The following is an 18720-nucleotide window of genomic DNA, read 5'->3' on the forward strand; positions in this document are numbered from 1 at the left end:
AACTTCATGCCACTCTGAATATGGGGAAATTAATAAAATGTTAATTAAGGATCAGCAATCTCCATTACAAATGACTGAGCAAAGCTGGATTCTAATCTTTCATACCATCGCGATCGTCCTTCTCTGCAGTAGCATCCACCGAGCCATCCGGCATCAGACGTATGAACTTTCCTGTCGGTTTGCAATAAAACTGCAAAACCCTCCCCGCCATGAACTTCCACCTCTCAGCAGCCCACTGATTAGAGAGATAAAAGCAGCACTAATTTACGGGCTGATCAAGGAAGTAGGATTTAAATCAACAAACATTGGCTTTTAAAAAGTACAATCGGCGTTTAACTGTTTGATGCTTTTACAAAATCTAATGGGCTTTCAGCATGTTTACACAAAGTTAATTCACGAAAGGGAAAACTGGAGTTTCTTACAATTTCCTTTCTTCTCAATTCCAGCTCATGTTCTGTAAAGATAAAATAAATGACATCAGTTTCCACAAGCAAAATGCAGAAGCGTCTGTTGATAATGATAACAAAGTCCTTCTTATTCACAAGACAAAGCCATCTGGTGAAGTTGGTACTGGATTGGAGGCACTTACTTTCTGGAAAGGTGAAGTTTTCTGCAACAAATAGTTCCCGTGCAATTTTGCCGTCACCCTCTCCCTGATCCAGCCATCTGCCAAAAGAAAATCATGCACTATGTACTATTAGCAATGTGTTGAGAGAATGTCTAGGAGAAGAATAGTTATGTCAGTGTAATCTCTAGGGCTTTTGAAGAAATGTAATGGACTAAATACACATTATGACTGTTCTGCATTTTTTGTTTCCACTTTTTGTTCTGCAATTGAAGAAACATAACACAAATGAACAAAATGAAGAAGAAAAGAGCAATGACATAAATGACATCCTAACAATGGTTTTTAAAATTTTACATATTAGATTTATCAATCCAATCCTTAGCAATTTTCCAGATGTGATTGTTAAAGTAGAAATGGAAGAGCATTTATGATACAGCGATAATAATACATAAAGGAAAGTACTCATGAGTGACAGAAAATATTTATTTTGAAAATAGCAAATTTGAAACAATACAAATGAATTTTAAAAAAATAGCAGCATTACATCAGAAAAAAATGGAAAATGTTTAAGAAATTGTTGATGAGATGACAATCAAAGTTGTTTCAGCCAAATCAAAATTGACTTGTTTTGACCCATCTTGTTACGTAGAGATACAGAGCTAAATTTTACTGGCACACCTGAGGTTCATATGATCTCGCCTGAGAACACCGGAAAATGCTGTTCACCGAGCCTCACTTGCCCCCGGAATTGTGGCGGGCATGCCAGTAAAATTTTGGCTATAGGGTGAAATTTTTCTCCCACTCTGTGATCTGTTTGGCAATAGTGGAAGGCAGTGCACTGCTTGCTGGTGGTGGAAGCTTATGTTGCCGATAGGATTTCGCTTGAAAACTCACAGTGGTGTGTGCCGTTGGTGGGACAGTAAGATCCTGCCATCATGAATGGAGGCAAGATTTTGATGATTGAAGGTATTGTTTGGGATAATCAAAAGTTTTCCAAGGAATTCACTGCACCAAGGTGGCAGAATTGGAGGTGAAGTACAGGCAAAGAGTTACATATTGGTTAGCTGGCATCTTCCCAATTCAAAGTTTTTTTGTGGAAGAAATTGATTCAGAGAGGGTACCGCAAATGATACATTTACAGGACCCATTAAGGCTGCTCTCCAATGCCAACTAGAATTCTCCAGTCAGCATGCAGGCCATCCTCTAACGCAAAAACCCAGATGGAAGCAACCTCCCAGTTTCAGAGTAGAAAAACATCTCTCCATCATGCAGGAGTCTGGAAGGCTCCCAACATTGTGGTACTAATGGAAAACAAAATGTAGCCCCCATTTTAAAAAATCCTTCCGTTTACATCCAGGAAAAGATATATTTCACATCTGTAGGGAAAGTCTTTAAAATTATCTTTACAAATCTACTGTGTAAATAATTGGAAATGTTTGGCTTGTTAAAGGATAGATTGAAGAAAGGAAGATTGGGGCTGCAAACCCACTGAATAGAATTTTACAGTCCCATAGTGGCAGGTGTGGGGCCGTAACATGTGGCAAGCTGTTCAAAAGTCCAGTGACATCAACTGTACTGCAAAACTCCACCGGCATACAATTCTGTCCATCATCTTCATCTGCATCTGAATGGTAGCGGAAGAAAACTTGCCCCACTGCTGCTCTTGCTTATGCATGTCCTTTTCCTTAGGCAGTGAGCACAACTTTGTCTTACAACTGTCAGGAAATGTAGGGAAGAAGAGAAGGGACTGGCAGAATCTATCGGAATTCCTGCCTCTGCTGTTTCTGTTGCCCCAAGTGTAATGTATTCTTGCAGGAACAGACAGGGCTGCATCTTGATAGAAGTGTGTTCCATTAGACTTTGAATGACCACTTTCCTTGTGCAATTGTGTGTGGTGTGACTGACTGCAATATGGAAACCAGCCTTTCTCTCAGGGACCAACTTCTGTCAGAAAGCTTCTTCATCCAATCGCGTATCTACTTTCGTAAAATCCGCATTACCACCCCAACTCCCATAGTATGTTCCTTGTCTGTACCACCGCATTACCACCCCAACTCCCATAGTATGTTCCTTGTCTGTACCACCGCATTACCACCCCAACTCCCATAGTATGTTCCTTGTCTGTACCACTACTGATATAGATGCCTTCTACGTGGTCTAAATTCCCCATACTTCCAGTTCAAATATGGCCAGCAGATGGAAGACCCAATCTGCCATGATTACAGTTGCAGAATCATGCGTTTTGATGCTGCCCTATTTAATTACCTTTTTTGTGAGATTTTTTTAAACTGTCCTAGTGAATGGATAGAAGAAATATAATCAATATTAAATGACCAAAAATTTCACAGGTAAAACTGAAATTGATGGAAATCAAAAGGTAACCCCTCCACTAGCTCAAATCAGACAGGGCATCAAAGTAGATGCTTATGATTGTTACAGGTCAGTCAATTACAGACCAACCCATAATTGCTAGATCCACACAAGTGTTTCTTCAGTCTATTCAACTTTATCTGCTTCACAATGACCTTCCCTCTATTATTTGGACAAAAGTTCAGCTCACATTTATTTCTTGCATTGAGACTGCGGTTCACCCATGGTTCCCAACTCCTCTGAGATGCCATGAGCCATGTTTACCTATGAAAGGGGAATAGTATTCCTCTTCCCACAATGGAACTGGCAAGAGTGTGGGCTAGCTGCCCTCTACCCTTACCCCATGTCAACGAAAATTACTAAAAATGAGAATGGAGTGGGAATACCAGATTCAGGTCCCCTTGATATTTTTAAAAGATTGGCCATAGTTGGCAAGAATCCAGGCCTACGATTACAAATACATCCCTAAATTTAGCAAAATGTTGCAGTGTTGGTGGGTGTTATGATAACTTAAAGCAATCCAAATTTATCAGCATCTTTTCCCACAGGGAGAGGTTTCTTTCTCATCATTCTGAGCTACAGACTAATCTAAATTGTGAAAGTAAAATGGTATTGCAGTAAGCCATGCCATCATCCAATTCCCAGCACTAAAATGATTCTTATATAAAACACTGGCTGTGTGATATATTTTTACTTATTTTGCAATTGACAAATTAAATAATGCAGTGGTATGTTGTAATTTGTCCCTCAAAGTTGCAAAATCTGATGATAGAAAATTATATGTATGCATTGGTAAGTTAAATCAAACCTGTGGCAAGGAAAAATACATCCATTGCTGCCTTTCTCTGTGTCTGTCACTGTAACCTTCTCCAGAAACCAGCCATTTCCTGTGAAATAAAAGGTGTAAGACTGAGGGTTATAATATATTAAAAAGTCTGACAACACCAGGTTTTAGTCCAACCTATTTATTTGATAATATACTCACAAGCTTTCGGGGTTAGCCCCTTGTGAGTCTATTATCAAATAAATAGGTTGGACTAAAACCTGGTGTTGTCAGACTTTTTACTGTGTTTACGCCAGTCCAACGCCGGCATACCCACATCATGGTTATAATATATAGCAGTGAATGACAGCACTTCATTTCATGTTTGTAGTAAAATTTACAAAATAACATTGAACATAAACAGAGAAGGTTGAAGTGTGATACCTGACAAAACATGAACCTTCACTTTATTTTTATGTTAAGTATAATTGACTTTATACCTAATATTTTAGAAATAACATCAGCATTAGGAAAAGCAATCTCCTCTTTTAGTTCATACATACAAATGAGGGAGAACTCTACCACTATGTAAATCAGCACCAATCACCAGCCATACATGCAAGATGAACAAAAAAACAGCCAACTGAAAGGACAAATGGATCAATTTAGCCCTAATCATTAAGGGATCATCTTTTTTCCATCCTCTGCAAATGTAATTAAATAACTTCAATTTCATGTTAAACCTTAAAGAAAATAAGTTATTTTAGTTTAATATTTTCTAATGCATTCCCAACTTAAACAAATTAGGATAATAAATACTGATATAAGATAATTCTTCAGCAACAGCAAGTAAGAAATAACCATTCAATAAGCTACAAAGATATTTAAAGCATAATACCAGAACTACAAAGGCACTACAATCAGGGAAGTTCTTTTCCTTAGAAAAAACAGACCTGATAGAGGTCTTCAAAGTCATGAAGAGATTTGATAGGATAGATTTGTAGAAAAAGTTCACACTTGTGAAGGAGTCAAAAACTTGTGGCCAGAAGTGTGAGATAGTCATTAATAAATAAAGAATTCAGAATAACCTTACTAGAGAGCACTGATAATGGGGAATTTGTTGGCAAGTGCAATGATTGAGGCAAATAGCATAGAAATATTTAAAAAGGGAAGGTAGGTAAGTATGAAAGAGGAAAGAAAAGGTGGGTATGTGAATAGGATGAAATGAAATAAGATTGGACAACACTTAGGTACAGCATCAACACCAGCCTTTGGTGGAAACAGTTTGTTTCTATGCTGCAAAATTCTAATGTACAGCTCCATTGTTCTCAAGAAACTAATATTCCTATTCCCTTGGTATCCCTAGCCCTCATGGTGCACCTTGATGAAGGAGTACAGGACAGTAAATGACAATGCAGAGGTCCACCAAAAGGTAAACAATATGAGAGAAAAAAAACTCTAAACAAGTTCTTGCACATTGAAAATTAATTGTAGTAATTAACATTGTGGAGTTACAGTGACTGTTCACACTGAAATCTTTGTAGCAGATTAATATAGCTGAGTTCCTTGCTAGACCAAATCACAGGGTAGTTAAGAGTCAACCACATTAATGTGAAATGAGAATCTTAAAAATACCAGGCTGGGAATGGACAGTGGGACATTCTCCCTATCAAGAATCAATAAAACATGCAAGGTTTTACAATAACTTCACGGTCATTTCTACTAAAGAACAGCTTTTTAAAATTTCCATATTTTTTAAACAACTTAAATTCCCAAACTGCCAAGTGGCATTGGTGCTTTTGCAGTCTGAAGCATTGGTGCTCTCATTGTCTGGATTATTAGTCTAGGTTTCATTATTGTCAGTTCACTAATACAAGTACTGCACTATTAGTTGCCCCTTACCTATAAGTGACATTATCACCTGCCTCTTTTCCTCCAAATAAATCATATTACATTTCCAGTGAATCAAATTATCCCACACCCTCTCAATTAAAAAAAATGAAATGTTTCTCCACTTTGAAGGTGAAATCTCAGAAGAACCCCAGCCATTGTTGTGACTTCTCTGAGACATGCATCTGATAAAAATACAGAAACTGTGTCAAAGTTCAAAAATAAAAACCAAGGAAAATTTCTAACCTGCACCTAGACCATCATGGCCAATCACAAGCTTTTGTAAGTTGCCAAGGTGTACAGCTTTCAATGAGAAGATATCAGTCTATAACAAATTAGATTGAAATGTTATATATACTCCAATGAGAAAAGTAAAATATTGATAATCAATAGTTTAACATTTTAAGAGCATACTAAACAACCAAATGATCTCTTCAGCAACTATTAATATGGGCTTGATTTTACCTTCCCATGTCAGTGGGTTTGAAGCTGGGAGTTCACGTAATATCCAGTGGATGATCTTCCAGCTGTCTATCCATCTATCCTTGACCTATTTGAAATTTTAGTGGGTGCAATAGAAGGGGTCAGGTGACCTTGAGCCTATTGACGCTTTTAAATGGCCAATTAATAGCCACTTAAGGGTTTTATGCCATCCCTATGCATATTTCACCATGCCATATAGGAAGTCCAAAAGCTTTGGCAGCATGAATTGGTAGTGGGCAATGGAGTGGGGGAACCTCTTCTGTGAATCATCTGAGCCCATTGAAGGGACCCTTGCCCCCTCTTCCCCACCAGTCATTTTCTCCCTTTAATTATCCCCCGGCCTCTTAAAGATGCCCCCACATCACAATCACCTTCCGAGATCCCCAACCCTGGGACTTACCTGGGTTCCTTGGTGTGGTGGGACTGTTTATAGTTGCAGCAGTGGTCAGCACTCTCTGCCGGTGCTGCTGGGGATACAGGTTAGCTGGCCAATCTGACTGACCAGCAGTTCTCAAAAGTGTGAATTTCACTCAAAATGGTGAAGGGGGTGAGGTGGCTTTCACCTTGATGCAATTAATCCTGCCCCTATCACTAAATTATTGAGGGACAGTTATTATGATTATGGGAAAGCTGCCCTAGCTAATAACTGTCAGTGAAACATGGAATGTGGCACCCAGCAGAATCCAGCTTTATAACTTCACATTAATTTTGCAACAAACTGCCACAAAATAATAATGGTAGTTCAAGGATTCAAAGGAACATATTTGTTTAATAGGCAAATTTATGTATGATAATTAATTGCTTTCTTGTAACCAAAACCTACTGCCCTCAGCACTAAAAGGTAGGACGCTCTTGTCTTCTCTGTTTCGTGCAATGTACCTTAGATCATACCCCTATCCAACCCCATCCTGCCTCAAGACTCAAGACATTGCTGGCTGCTATCTTGCCAGTTATGACCAGGACAACTGATCCAAAGTCAAGTAGAGGATTGTAGCCCTAAGTGCCTGATGTTATCTCTGACAGAACAGCAGTTCATGTGGCCTTCCATCAGAGTACCATCATTCCACTGAAGTCTGGCAAGTGAGTCCAGGCTGTACAGTATCCTTCATCAGAGGTGCAGCCAGCAGCCTTCTCATGCTAGGAGCCAGCTGCCATGAACTGAAACCATTTTGGTTGCATAGTCATTCAGTCTAACAGCCCACCGCTTCCCATCTTCTTAGTCCTCATGGCATTGTTGATGAGGCAACAACATTGGTGGCATGATGGCACAATGGTTAGCATTGCTGCCTCACAGTGCCACAGACCCAGGTTTAATTCTCACCTTGGGAGCATGTTACAGACATCTCCAACATCTAATTCCTTTCATCTACAGAATACAGCTCTTTCACTGATTCCTACACTTGCTACACTTTGCACATTCTCTCCATATCTGCGTGGGCTTCCTCAGGTCCTCTGGTTTCCTCCGACACTCCAATGATGTGCAGGTTAGATTGATTGGCCATGCTAAATTGCCCCTTAGTGCCAGGGAGATGAGTAGATTATGGGGATGGGGCCTGGGTGGGACTATGGTTCGTGCAGGCCAGATGGCCTCCCTTCTGCACTGTAGGGATACTGTGGAATTCCATGAAGCACCAAAAAAATACAACTAGGAAATAGAGGCTGACTGTTTTGATGTATCTGGCCTTTGGTTGTATCAATTTAAAGATATTTCTTTTTTTCATAGTTAATCAGGAAGCCTGTCATAAAAAGCTATGATCAACCTTGTACTTTTGGCCATTATATTAAGCTTCCATGTTATTTGAAGGTTAGTTCCCAATTTGACATTAATGTACTGAGGTCAAATGTGCAAATATTTTGTACTTTGCTGTTCATGAAAATTTGGTTGCATTTGTCATTTTGGTAGTAATGTTGAATGTGGTTTTATTTATTAATGGTGGAGTTCATACTCACACAGAAAAGAATGCCTTATTCAGTGTATTCTTATCACTCAGGCAATGACAGCATAGTTGTATCAGAGCAAATAGGATTGATTATTATTATATGTTTGGTGGGTATTGATTTTAGGCTATTTTTATTAGCAAGCATAGGAATTGGTGAAGCAGCTGTACTCTGCAGATGAAAGCAATTAGGTGGTGGAGATTTCTGTAACAAGCTGCCATCTGCCAATCCTGGCAGCATCATGTAATGATACATCTGGACGGACATCATTCATGGACCCCACAGCTTACAGTTCAGCATCTTGTAAATGCAGTTGTAAATGCGCCTAGTTTGGGGGCGTTTAAGAGATCCGTGGATAGGTTTATGGATGGAAAGGGTTTGGTTTAGGTTAGAGGGTCATTGCTTTTTAACTGGTCGGCGCAACATCGTGGGCCGAAGGGCCTGTTCTGCGCTGTAATGTTCTATGTTCTTGCCATATATATACATAATAAGATAAGAAATAGGAGCAGGAGTAGATTATATGGGCCATTGAGCCTGCTCTGCCATTCAATATGATCATGACTGATTTGCTTCAATTGCACTTTCCTGCCCACTCCCATATCCCCTGATTCACCAAGAGACCAAAAATTGGTCTATCTCAGCTATAAATATATTCAATGATGGAGTCTTCACAACACTCTAGATTCACTCTAGAGTGAAGAAATGTCTCCTCCTTTAAGACTTTACCCGGAGGCTGTGCCCTCATGTTTGTTTTTTATTCATTTGTAGGACATGGGTGTCACTGGCTGGCCAGCATTTATTGCCAATTCATAGGTGCCCTTGGGGGGCAGTTGAGAGTCAACCACATTGCTGTGGCTCTGGAGTTACATATAGGCCAGACCAGATAAGGACAGCAGATTTCTTTCCCTCGGAGAATTAGTGACCCAGATAGGTTTTTCCAACAATCGACAATGGTTTCATGGTCTTGAGTAGATTCTTAATTTCAGATTTTTGTTTTTAAATTGAAAACAAATTCCACCATCTGCCATGGCAGGATCTTAACCCAGGTCCCCAGAGAATTAGCTGAGTTTCTGGACTAATAATATAGTGATAATACCACTAGGTCATTGCCTCTCCTAGATTTTCCAGTCAAATCCATTCAGAATCTTTTATGTTTCATTTTTCTCGTTTAACCTCCAATTTACTCAGCCTCTTTTTGTAGGACAACTCGGTCACCCCAGGGACCAAACTAATGAACCACTCTGTATTGCCTTCAATATACAAATAAGCTTCCGTAAGTATGGAGACTAAAACTGCACGCAATATTCATCAAAGCCTGTACAACTGTAGCAAGACTCCTTTATTCTTTTGCTCCAATCCCTTGCAGTAAAGACCAACATGACATTTACCTTCCTAATTGCTCGGTCTACCTTTACGCAACATATGTGTGCTTTGTACAAGCACACTCATGTCTCTGAATTTCAGCAGTACACGTTTCAAGCATTTTAAAAGTATTCTGCTTTTCCATTCTTATGAACAAAATGAATAACCTCACACTTCCCCACATTATGCACCATCTGCCACCTTGTTGCCCACTCAATTAGCCTGTCTATATCTCTTTGCATCCTGTGTCCTCTTCACAACTTACATTCCCATTTAGTTTTGTACCTTCAGAAAATTTAAAATACGTTACACTTTGTCTGTTTGTCTAAGTCACTAATATAGATTGTAAAAAGCTGATGCTCCAGCACTAATCCTGGGCACTCCAGTTCTCACACGCTTGAAAATGCTCCATTTATTTCTATGCTGCTTTCTGTCAGTTAACCAATCCTCTGTCCATATTGATATGTCACCCCCTGCTTCATGCACATTTTCCTGACCAGATTGAGCCTTCCTTATAATGCAAAATTGTGAACTGTGCGACAGACTATCATTACCCGTCACAAATTTAGATTTAGAAGATATCTGCTAACTTGTTTCAGCACCTGAATTGGCCTTCTAGATATTCAGTGACAGGTTTTGTATTGACCAGGTTCTATCAATCAATTCAACTTTTTAATAACTTGTGATGGCTGACATTCCATATTCATTCTTTTATATCTTAAATAAACTGACACTTAGCACATGGAACCACTCCTGTTGATAATGGGATGGTGACCTCCACAATTATGCCTGTAGAGCCACATCAATCAGAAGTTCAGCCCACTTAGCGCTAGAGGGACAATGTCGAGTTGAATGGTTCCATGTCTTTGTTCTTCAAAAATCAGGCCATTGTTGATAGTCAGGTGTTTTTTGGAAAAGGACATTTTTCACCTGGCGAACGCAGGTTCTTACTGCCCCCCAGCTATTGCACAGAATTTCCATAGCTTACTGGCAGGCTTTAGATTCAAAGCACCATGGTGACCTCATATTTAATACCATGCATGCAGTTGATGATGGCTCAAAACCATCTCCGAAAATGAGCCACACCTGGCCTCTGGCTTCTTTAGGGAAGAACACACTACTGACTGAGCAGGCTTTGGTCTTGCTGTCTGAAAACCCCTGGGGTTGATGTGGTAGTAATAATGAGTGGGATGCTGTCTTCTGCTATGATGTCCCATTCTCAATCTCTTTTCTTGCCTGTCCCTCCTCCTCGTCCTTAAAGTACAGCAGCCTACCAATGAAATAGCTCATACCAGGTGCAATTCCACCATGCAGATCCTGGTGAGATGGAAGGGAGTGGGGGTGCTATTGAAAGAGATCTGGGAACTCATAGTTGTAGAGAAACAGACAACACATCAGTGGCATACAGTGAGCATCTGACTGGGAATAACATGTTTTTAAATTGCTAGGAAGCCTCAGAGCAAACTACAGAAATTCAGAAAAAAGATTTGGGGAATTTTCCAGTGCTTCAATTTAAAAATGCAAACCAGGTGAGGAGGATTATGCCAAGTCTATTATATCCAGATGTTAATCTATACCAGTCTATTAGTGGGGTTAAAACACCATCACTACAACACTAAATACAGGGGAAATACAATGGAAATGAGCAGCAGAGGGTTCAAAGGTGAGTGGTGAACTTTGCCAAAATGAACTAGGCCTCTCACATGTAATGAATCTTCAGTGCAACAGTGATGGAAATCACTTACACGCGAGTTCATTTACCAAACATCAGCACCCCACATATATACGTCATAGTTACAGCAAAAATACGAGGAAATTCCAGGCTTTTGACCTCCACTGCCGCTTGTATTACTAGCCTACTTCAAACATCAGGTTGTATGGCCCGAATTTTACCAGCATGTCCGCTCCGATTCCAGATGCGGGTGGGGCTCAGAGAATGGCATTCTCCGTTGGCCTCGGGCGGGATCATATGAAACTCAGGCAGATATTTAGTAAAATTCCGCCCTGAATCTCAGTGATTTCCCCTTCTTCACTGCACAGCATTAGGGAAGTGAGGGGGTAAATCATAGGAATTGCAGTAACCCATTTTGCTAACAACATTCAAATTGAAATCATAACAATACATTTATTGACTGAAAGTAAGAAAATCTAAGTCACAGTATCTATAGTGAGATAATGTGTACATTTTTATATTCAAAGTCCAAACCTGGCCTTTCCGAAACTTCAATGGATTATTTGATCTAATAAGCTGCCTTGCGCCTGTGTCACCTCTTTTGCCATATATGACAATGAAGACATTAGCTTCTGTTCCACCATTCCAAAGCTCTCCAGTTACAACAAGGATCTCATACTTGATCACTGAAAGTAAAATTTTAAATCAATGTCTTGCACATCAATTTTCTTTCCCTAACTTACTTGCTGAATTAATCATTAATTAAGAGACAAATTACAGATAATTTATTAATCATACTTAGGGTTAGAGAGCAATCAAAACAGCAATAAATTGTATTTAACCAGTGCCTTTACTGTGCAAGAAGATCCAAAGCATCTTGCAGAGAATCGAGAAACAGATGTAAAGTCATGAGGAGGTTAGAAATGTGCCTGAAGGTTATGCCAAAACGTGGGCTAAAGACAGAGAAACAAAGTTACAAGATTTAGGAAGACATTTCCGGAGTGATTCAAAAGATGACTCCCTGTCCCTAATGGTGGGGGTTAAAGGAGTGGACATTCATGGAAGGGCAGAACTTCTGAGGTGATGGGTGGTAGAGGTGAACGATAGTTGGAAGAGTTGGGGAGGTGTTAAGCTATGGAGGGGTTTATAGACAAGAATAAGGACTTTTAACTGGATCAATTAAGGGATGGGTATATATTAGCAATTCCACAGAATACTGAGAAAACAGATGATAGGTGGGTCAGAATATGGACAGCTGTGGTTCGAACAAATTGGAACTTACGAAGGATGGAAGGTTGGCAATGAAATATTGAAGTAATTGAGGATAGAGATGGTAAAAATGTGGGTAAAGATTTCCCCATTGGGACAAAAGCAGACAACACTGAAGAGTTGGAGGCAAACAGATTTGCTCTGGTAAAGAGCATGAAATATAAGGGTCAAATATAATTCTGAATTTGCATACATGTTTTGTTTGAACAAGTGATCAGAATTGTGGATAGTATCAGTGGCATGAGAGCAAGAACTTATTAGAGATAGAGAGAGTAATCACTTCAGTCTGCCTGATATTCAGCTAGGGGCAGTTGTGACTTCCTTGAACCTTGCTGGAAGTGGTTGTCAATCCAAGAGAACGGAGAAGAGGAGAACTAGATTCAGCAGCATACTCATGTCCGTGGATGGTGTTATTGATGGGCAACCTGTAGATGAAGAGGAGCAGGTAACCACAGAATGAACCTTAGGAAAATTTTAGAGGTAATGATGCTGAAGAAAGAGGAAAATCCATTGCTGGAAATATACTTCATCAATTAGGTAGGGCAGCTCCAATCAAAGGCAATGTCATGGACAAGGATAAGAAAAGTTGTCAGAGAATGGCATGGTTACGTGTGTCAAACACTGAGCAGGCTGAGGAGGACAATGATGGATAATCTATCACAGAAAACATACTTTGCAAGGATTATTTCAATGCAGTAAGACAGGTGAGAATTGAACTGGATAGTGTCGAACAAGATGTTGCAAGAGAAATGGGCATGTAGCTACAAATGATCAAGTGCTCAAGGATCTGAGACATTATGGGTGATAATGGTTTTGAACAAAAAGGGTAAAGTGCCAAAGGAAATATCAGATATCATTGGAGCTGAGAAGCATAGTTGAATGATAGTAAGTGGAGAGGGGAGAACAGCAAGGAAACAAGGGGTCAGTTTGGAAAGGTTGAGAGAATGAGGGAAAAAATATTCCAGAAGTTCAGATCTGGCATAGTAGGAGTGAAGGAAAGTTGGGTACTGAAGTGGATGGGAAATAGGGAAAAGGAGAGGCTATGTGGACAGTTTTCATTTTAGCAATGAAAAAATAATTTAGCTACCTGGATTTGAAATTGGAGGTGAGGGAGGCAGGGGCTGTAAAATTAGATTTGAGGAAAGACTATGGCGTAAAAACAGAAGAAAACAATGGATTTCTCATGCCTTTTAAATGATTGTATGTGTTAATGTCAATTTGTTAGGTGAGTGTAATGCAAACAATTATAATGTATTAACAAGTTTCAGTCAGAGATACAATAGGATTAATACCAGTTATTAATGCCACATCAAAATCAGATCATTTCTGTGAATAACAAAAATAAGTTCAAACAGACCTCAGGGAATTGCACCGTATTACCATGCCTTAAAAGTAGGCCATTTTCCCATCCTGTGTCAACTAATCAAACTTCCAACAGGACTTTGCATACCTGGATTTAGGTTTTTGTTTCATTTCTCACAGATAATTAAATAATTTAGTCCTATGATCCCTCCCACCCCTATCTTTCTTTAAATTAATTTATGGAACATGAGTGTCACTGACTGGCCAGCATTTAGTTGTCCTTGAACTGAGTGGCTTGCTAGGCCATTTCAAAGGACAGTTGAGAGTCAACCACAGTGGCGTAGCTCTGGAGTCACATGTAGGCCAGACCGAGTAAGGATGGCAGATGTCCTTCCCTAAAAGACATTAGTAAGCCAAATGGATTTTTCCAATAATGGTTTCATGGTCATCAGTCAGTTCTTAATTCCACATATTTTTATGAAATTCAAACTCCATCATCTGCTGTGATGGGATTTGAACCCTGTTCCCCAGAACATTAGCTGAACAGTCTAGCAATAATACCATTAGGCCATCATCCCTCCACAATGAACAGGGTCTTAGTTCTAGGTGATATTGATCTGTATCAGAGGTTTAAGTTGAGGAGGTGGGATAAACTGAGGTCGGAACAAATTTCAATTCAATCACAGAATCACAGAAGCCCTTTAGTGGAGAAAGAGGCTATCTGGCCCATCGAGTCTGCACCAACCATAATTCCACCCGGGCCCTACTCCCATATCCCTACACATTTACCAGCTAATCCCTCTAACCTACGCATCTCAGGACACTAAGGGGCAATTTTAGCATGGCCAATCAACCTAACCCACATGTCTTTGGACTGTGGGAGGAAACCAGAACACGTGGAGTAAACACACACAGACATGAGGAGAATGTGCAAACTCCACACAGACAGTGACACAAGCCAGGAATAAAACCCAGGTCACTGGAGCTGTGAAGCAGCAGTGCTAACCACTGTGCTACTGTGCCGCCATCATGTTTATTATTGTTGTATAATTCAATAGCCGTCATGTTTATTATTGTTGTATTTTCTGCTTTTTCTGAGAGTGGAATTGCTGGGGCATCCAGTGAGATTAAATTATACAAATGCATGCTGTTGGTACAGAGCTTTGCCCAGTCAGAATATGTACTGAGAAAAAGATCACTGGAATCCATTGGATTCTGATGCATTTGGTCTTTGGACAAACAAGGTCATTTTACAATTTATTTATTAGTCACAAGGCTTACATTAACACTGCAATGATGTTACTGTGAAATTCCCCAGTCACCACAGTCCAGCATCTGTTCAGGTCAATGCATCTAACCAGCACATCTTTCAGAACTTGGGAGGAAATTGAGCATCCGGAGGAAACATAGGCAGACACGGGGAGAATGTGCGAACTCCACACAGACAGTCACCCAAACCGGGAATTGAACATTGGTCCCTGGCGGTGTGAAGCAGTAGTGCTAACCACTATACTACCGTGCCAATCTATGGCATGGTATTGTCTATTAGGAGTCAAAATCATACCAATAATAGCACCACTAAGACATTGATGGAACATCGGTCAGTCTGACTGAGAATCTGTTAGCCAAAGATTTAGTTCACTGCGGCTCCCTATCTGCAAGATCCATATACAAATGGAACTGATTGTCACTCGAGATAAGTATTGTAGGGTTCACATGTGGCAAATGTGCTTGCTTCACGCAATAACAATTACACGTCTCACATGTAGGAGACATAACTAGTGCAATTTCCAGGAAAACTGTAGGTCACATCCATGTTGCACCCAAAAGTTATGTTAACCTTAGAAAAGGCCAGGCAAAAGATATTCACGAAGGAACCAAAAAAAGGCCAGAAATTTATTGGAACAGAATTTTTGTTTTTCACCAGTAAAAGATATTTTGGTTTTGTTTTTCACAAGTATAAAATATTATCGAATTATTAAAATATTGTATTTCGAGTCTGCTTTCAAACTATTTGATGAAGTTCCTACAATGGTCTTATGAATATGAAGTCTGCCCAGTATAGCATGTGAGCTATGCATCTCGAGGTCAATGCTGAGCTGGCTGATTTTGGTCAGGATAGGTCTGGTAATTTCACTCAATGTTCATGGTTCAGGAAGGGGAAAATCAGCTCCTATTTCAATTGTTCCTTTTATTCAAGCTGTTAATTTGTTGTTCTTTGTAGTTCTTTGTTCTTAATGTATATAACAGGATTAGGTTCATATCCATGCCCTCAACAGACTACTGACACTCACTGCTTGATTAAGGTTCTGCAAAACAACCGCAGAACCATAATGGTCAACATCTTCAGCAGGGGAGAAAATAGAAAACATTATTGTGAGGGATTTAAGATTTTGAAACCAGAAAATGTTAATTGCATGTTTTAGCAATGAATCAAGTACAGAACATATAAACCTATGTGTTTTAAATGGATTCCAATGAAGTGCAATAAAGTTAAATTGAAACTATACCCTGATGTACTATGTACACTTGTGGGGTTACAGTTCCATACTCTAACTTTCTCTTTCTTTTCCAAGCAGCTCCAAACAGAGACACTTCAAAATTCTCCTAACATGAACCACCAGTATGCATCTGTGAAGTACACATCAGAACTACCAATACAGTACACTCACATCACTTCAGGTATTGTTGTCAGAATGAAACTGCACTGGAAGAAGCCACTGTTGTTGTAACTCTAAATTAAACAGCATTCATTGTTTATTATAAGCTGAAGGAAATACCCAAAGCAAAAGCTGAGATCCGGCTGACAGGTATATTGATACCAAATTCTAACAACTTTGGGGGTGGGACAGAGGTGGTGCCCCTCATTGCTTCCCCTCCACCTCCAATTCAGTTCAAGGCATGTTCAGAGGCATCCTTGCACATGTTACATAAAGCTGGGGAAAAGGCACTCGGGTAATTGCTCCTCAGGAGAGCCTGCACAGACATGATGGCCAAACGGCCTCCTTCTGTGCTGTAACAATTCTGTCATTCCATTCTGGATCAAATGGAGAAGAAATTGGATCACAAATGATTCCAGAGAGATCAACTGTCCTGAACCCACCAGGAGGTGTATTTTCTTACTTCTCCTTCCTTGGACAAGCCTGTGGAATCTCTCTGGGAGGAGCAAGGTGCCACTCTGAGATCTGGTGTGCTTGGCTGGATGGACATCCAACCATAGTATGGTAATTACCAAATGTTTGGTTCATTAGTGTCCTTTAGGGAAATAAATCTGCTGTCCTTATCCAGTCTGGCCTACATGTGACTTCAGTCCTACAATGGTGTGATTGACTCTTGACCATCCTTCTGAAATAAGCCACCTAGTTGTCTCAAGGGTAATGTTTGATGGGCAATAAATGCTGACCTTGTTATGACACTCATTCCATGAATTCTAGACTGAGAAATTTATTTAGCTTTATCTTTAATGAGGCCTTCAAGTCAATTCTTTGTTGAATTGGAGAGATATTCAACGATGAGATATAGAGGCCTAGATTTTCAAATTTTATTGTATGATTGACATTCGTGTATACAAACTACAACAACTTCCAAAATACACCATAAGCAGGATATTGTATTCAGTCATAACATACTATTGTTAAGGGCACTTAGGTAAGGAAATGATTTAGTTCATCAGCAGTAAAACACATAAATAATGGGCCAGCAAATGCAAATGCTTACATTATAGTAATATGTAAAAATTCCATGACAAACAGTGCCTTTAAAAAAGACTTACCTGGGAAGACCTCTTTACCGTTTTCCACAACAGGCACTTCTCGACTGATTTCTCCATCATCTTGATTTTGATCCATCCAACTATTAACATCAAAATGATACTCTTTACCTGAGTAAATATTCTTTAAGTGGATCTGCAACATACCAACAGGAAGGTACAGTAAGATACACAAACACAAGATCAAAGCATTCCAAGATTCCTATTTAAAGTACGCGGGGGCTATGTTGGATAATGTGCAAAGTTGAGTGTAGCAATTGCAATGTGCTCCTAACCCATAGTCATTTGAGCTGATGCAGGCACCATGCAAACTCCATGCTGTTTGCTAACTATATTGTGAGGCCAGCACCAATAAAAACTAATATGCGCGACTTCAAGCCAGACTGCATATCCTAAAGGCTAAATGTATTCTGGTTGCAGAAGGGACTAAAACTGTTTAAAGAAGAGTTGAAGACCGAGGAGAACCTACACAAATTGAGCATCAGACAGCGTTTTTGGAGGCCTTGATACAGGAGGAGAGAGGTCCTCTTCCCTCAAGGGGCCTGGAGATCATCTAGGCAGAAGAATGTCGACTGAGAAGAGAGTGGGAGCAGGTGACCATGATGGACAATGTCAGCAAGACCTAAATGTCGTGATGAAAGAAATTTACTAACATCACACCAGTTTTCAAGGTCAATGAGTGCACCTTCATTTGCTTTATCCTACCTGCTGTAGCACTGAACACCACTGTTCTATTCACACCACTTCTTCATTCATTTACCATAAGTTCTGATCAGCCATGACTCATTCCTCATATTTATAGAATTATCTCACCTTTGCACAAGCAGCATACACACATCTCACAGCTTGCAACCTCACCTGGCCAGGTGCCAGACTCCAGCAGTATTCTCCACTTATCTGGCAATTATCAGGAGTCTTGGTGCCATCAGGAGTATTGCCTCATGAAAAGAAAGGAGCCCATGTCACAGAGCTGCCAGCTAATCAGAGGATAGGCAGCTCACCAGAATCAGGGGAGCAATTGCCACTGCTGGGACTGCAGGCAACTGTGAGGACTGCACGGAAGGATGCTACCATCCTGACTGGTAAATGGGTTTGGGGGTTGCTGGGGCCAGACAAATAGGAATGGCCTTTGCCATCAGGGGCCCCTCCATGGGCTGCAGAGTGACTAATGAGAAGGGGCCTCCTTCTAAACCTGTGGGAAACTGCTGACATTTACCAGGTAGCCTCCCCAATTGGCCTAGAGACTATCTGCAGCTAGTAAAATCCCAATGACAGCAGGAAGACACCGTTGTTTGACCACATTAGTAGCTCAATTGGCCTCTGAGTAGAAGAAC

At 40.1% G+C, this 18720-nt stretch overlaps 1 protein-coding gene across 1 annotated transcript in view; it reads right to left on the minus strand.

Annotated features, from left to right (window-relative positions):
• The window catches only part of LOC145346377 (oxygen-regulated protein 1-like), a 208018-nt gene that overhangs the window by 137878 nt on the left and 51420 nt on the right, over positions 1–18720 (minus strand). The window contains exons 8-14 of the mRNA XM_080193537.1: positions 17390–17522; positions 11581–11732; positions 5838–5916; positions 3747–3825; positions 590–666; positions 423–454; positions 106–235 (exon numbers count right to left, since the gene is read on the minus strand). Of these exons, the coding sequence (XP_080049663.1) occupies positions 106–235; positions 423–454; positions 590–666; positions 3747–3825; positions 5838–5916; positions 11581–11732; positions 17390–17522 (682 nt within the window). The remainder of the gene's footprint in view (positions 1–105; positions 236–422; positions 455–589; positions 667–3746; positions 3826–5837; positions 5917–11580; positions 11733–17389; positions 17523–18720) is intronic.

Source organism: Carcharhinus amblyrhynchos, chromosome 8, assembly GCF_965287045.1.
Source record: "Carcharhinus amblyrhynchos chromosome 8, sCarAmb.v2.hapA, whole genome shotgun sequence".
Taxonomy (NCBI): domain Eukaryota; kingdom Metazoa; phylum Chordata; class Chondrichthyes; order Carcharhiniformes; family Carcharhinidae; genus Carcharhinus; species Carcharhinus amblyrhynchos.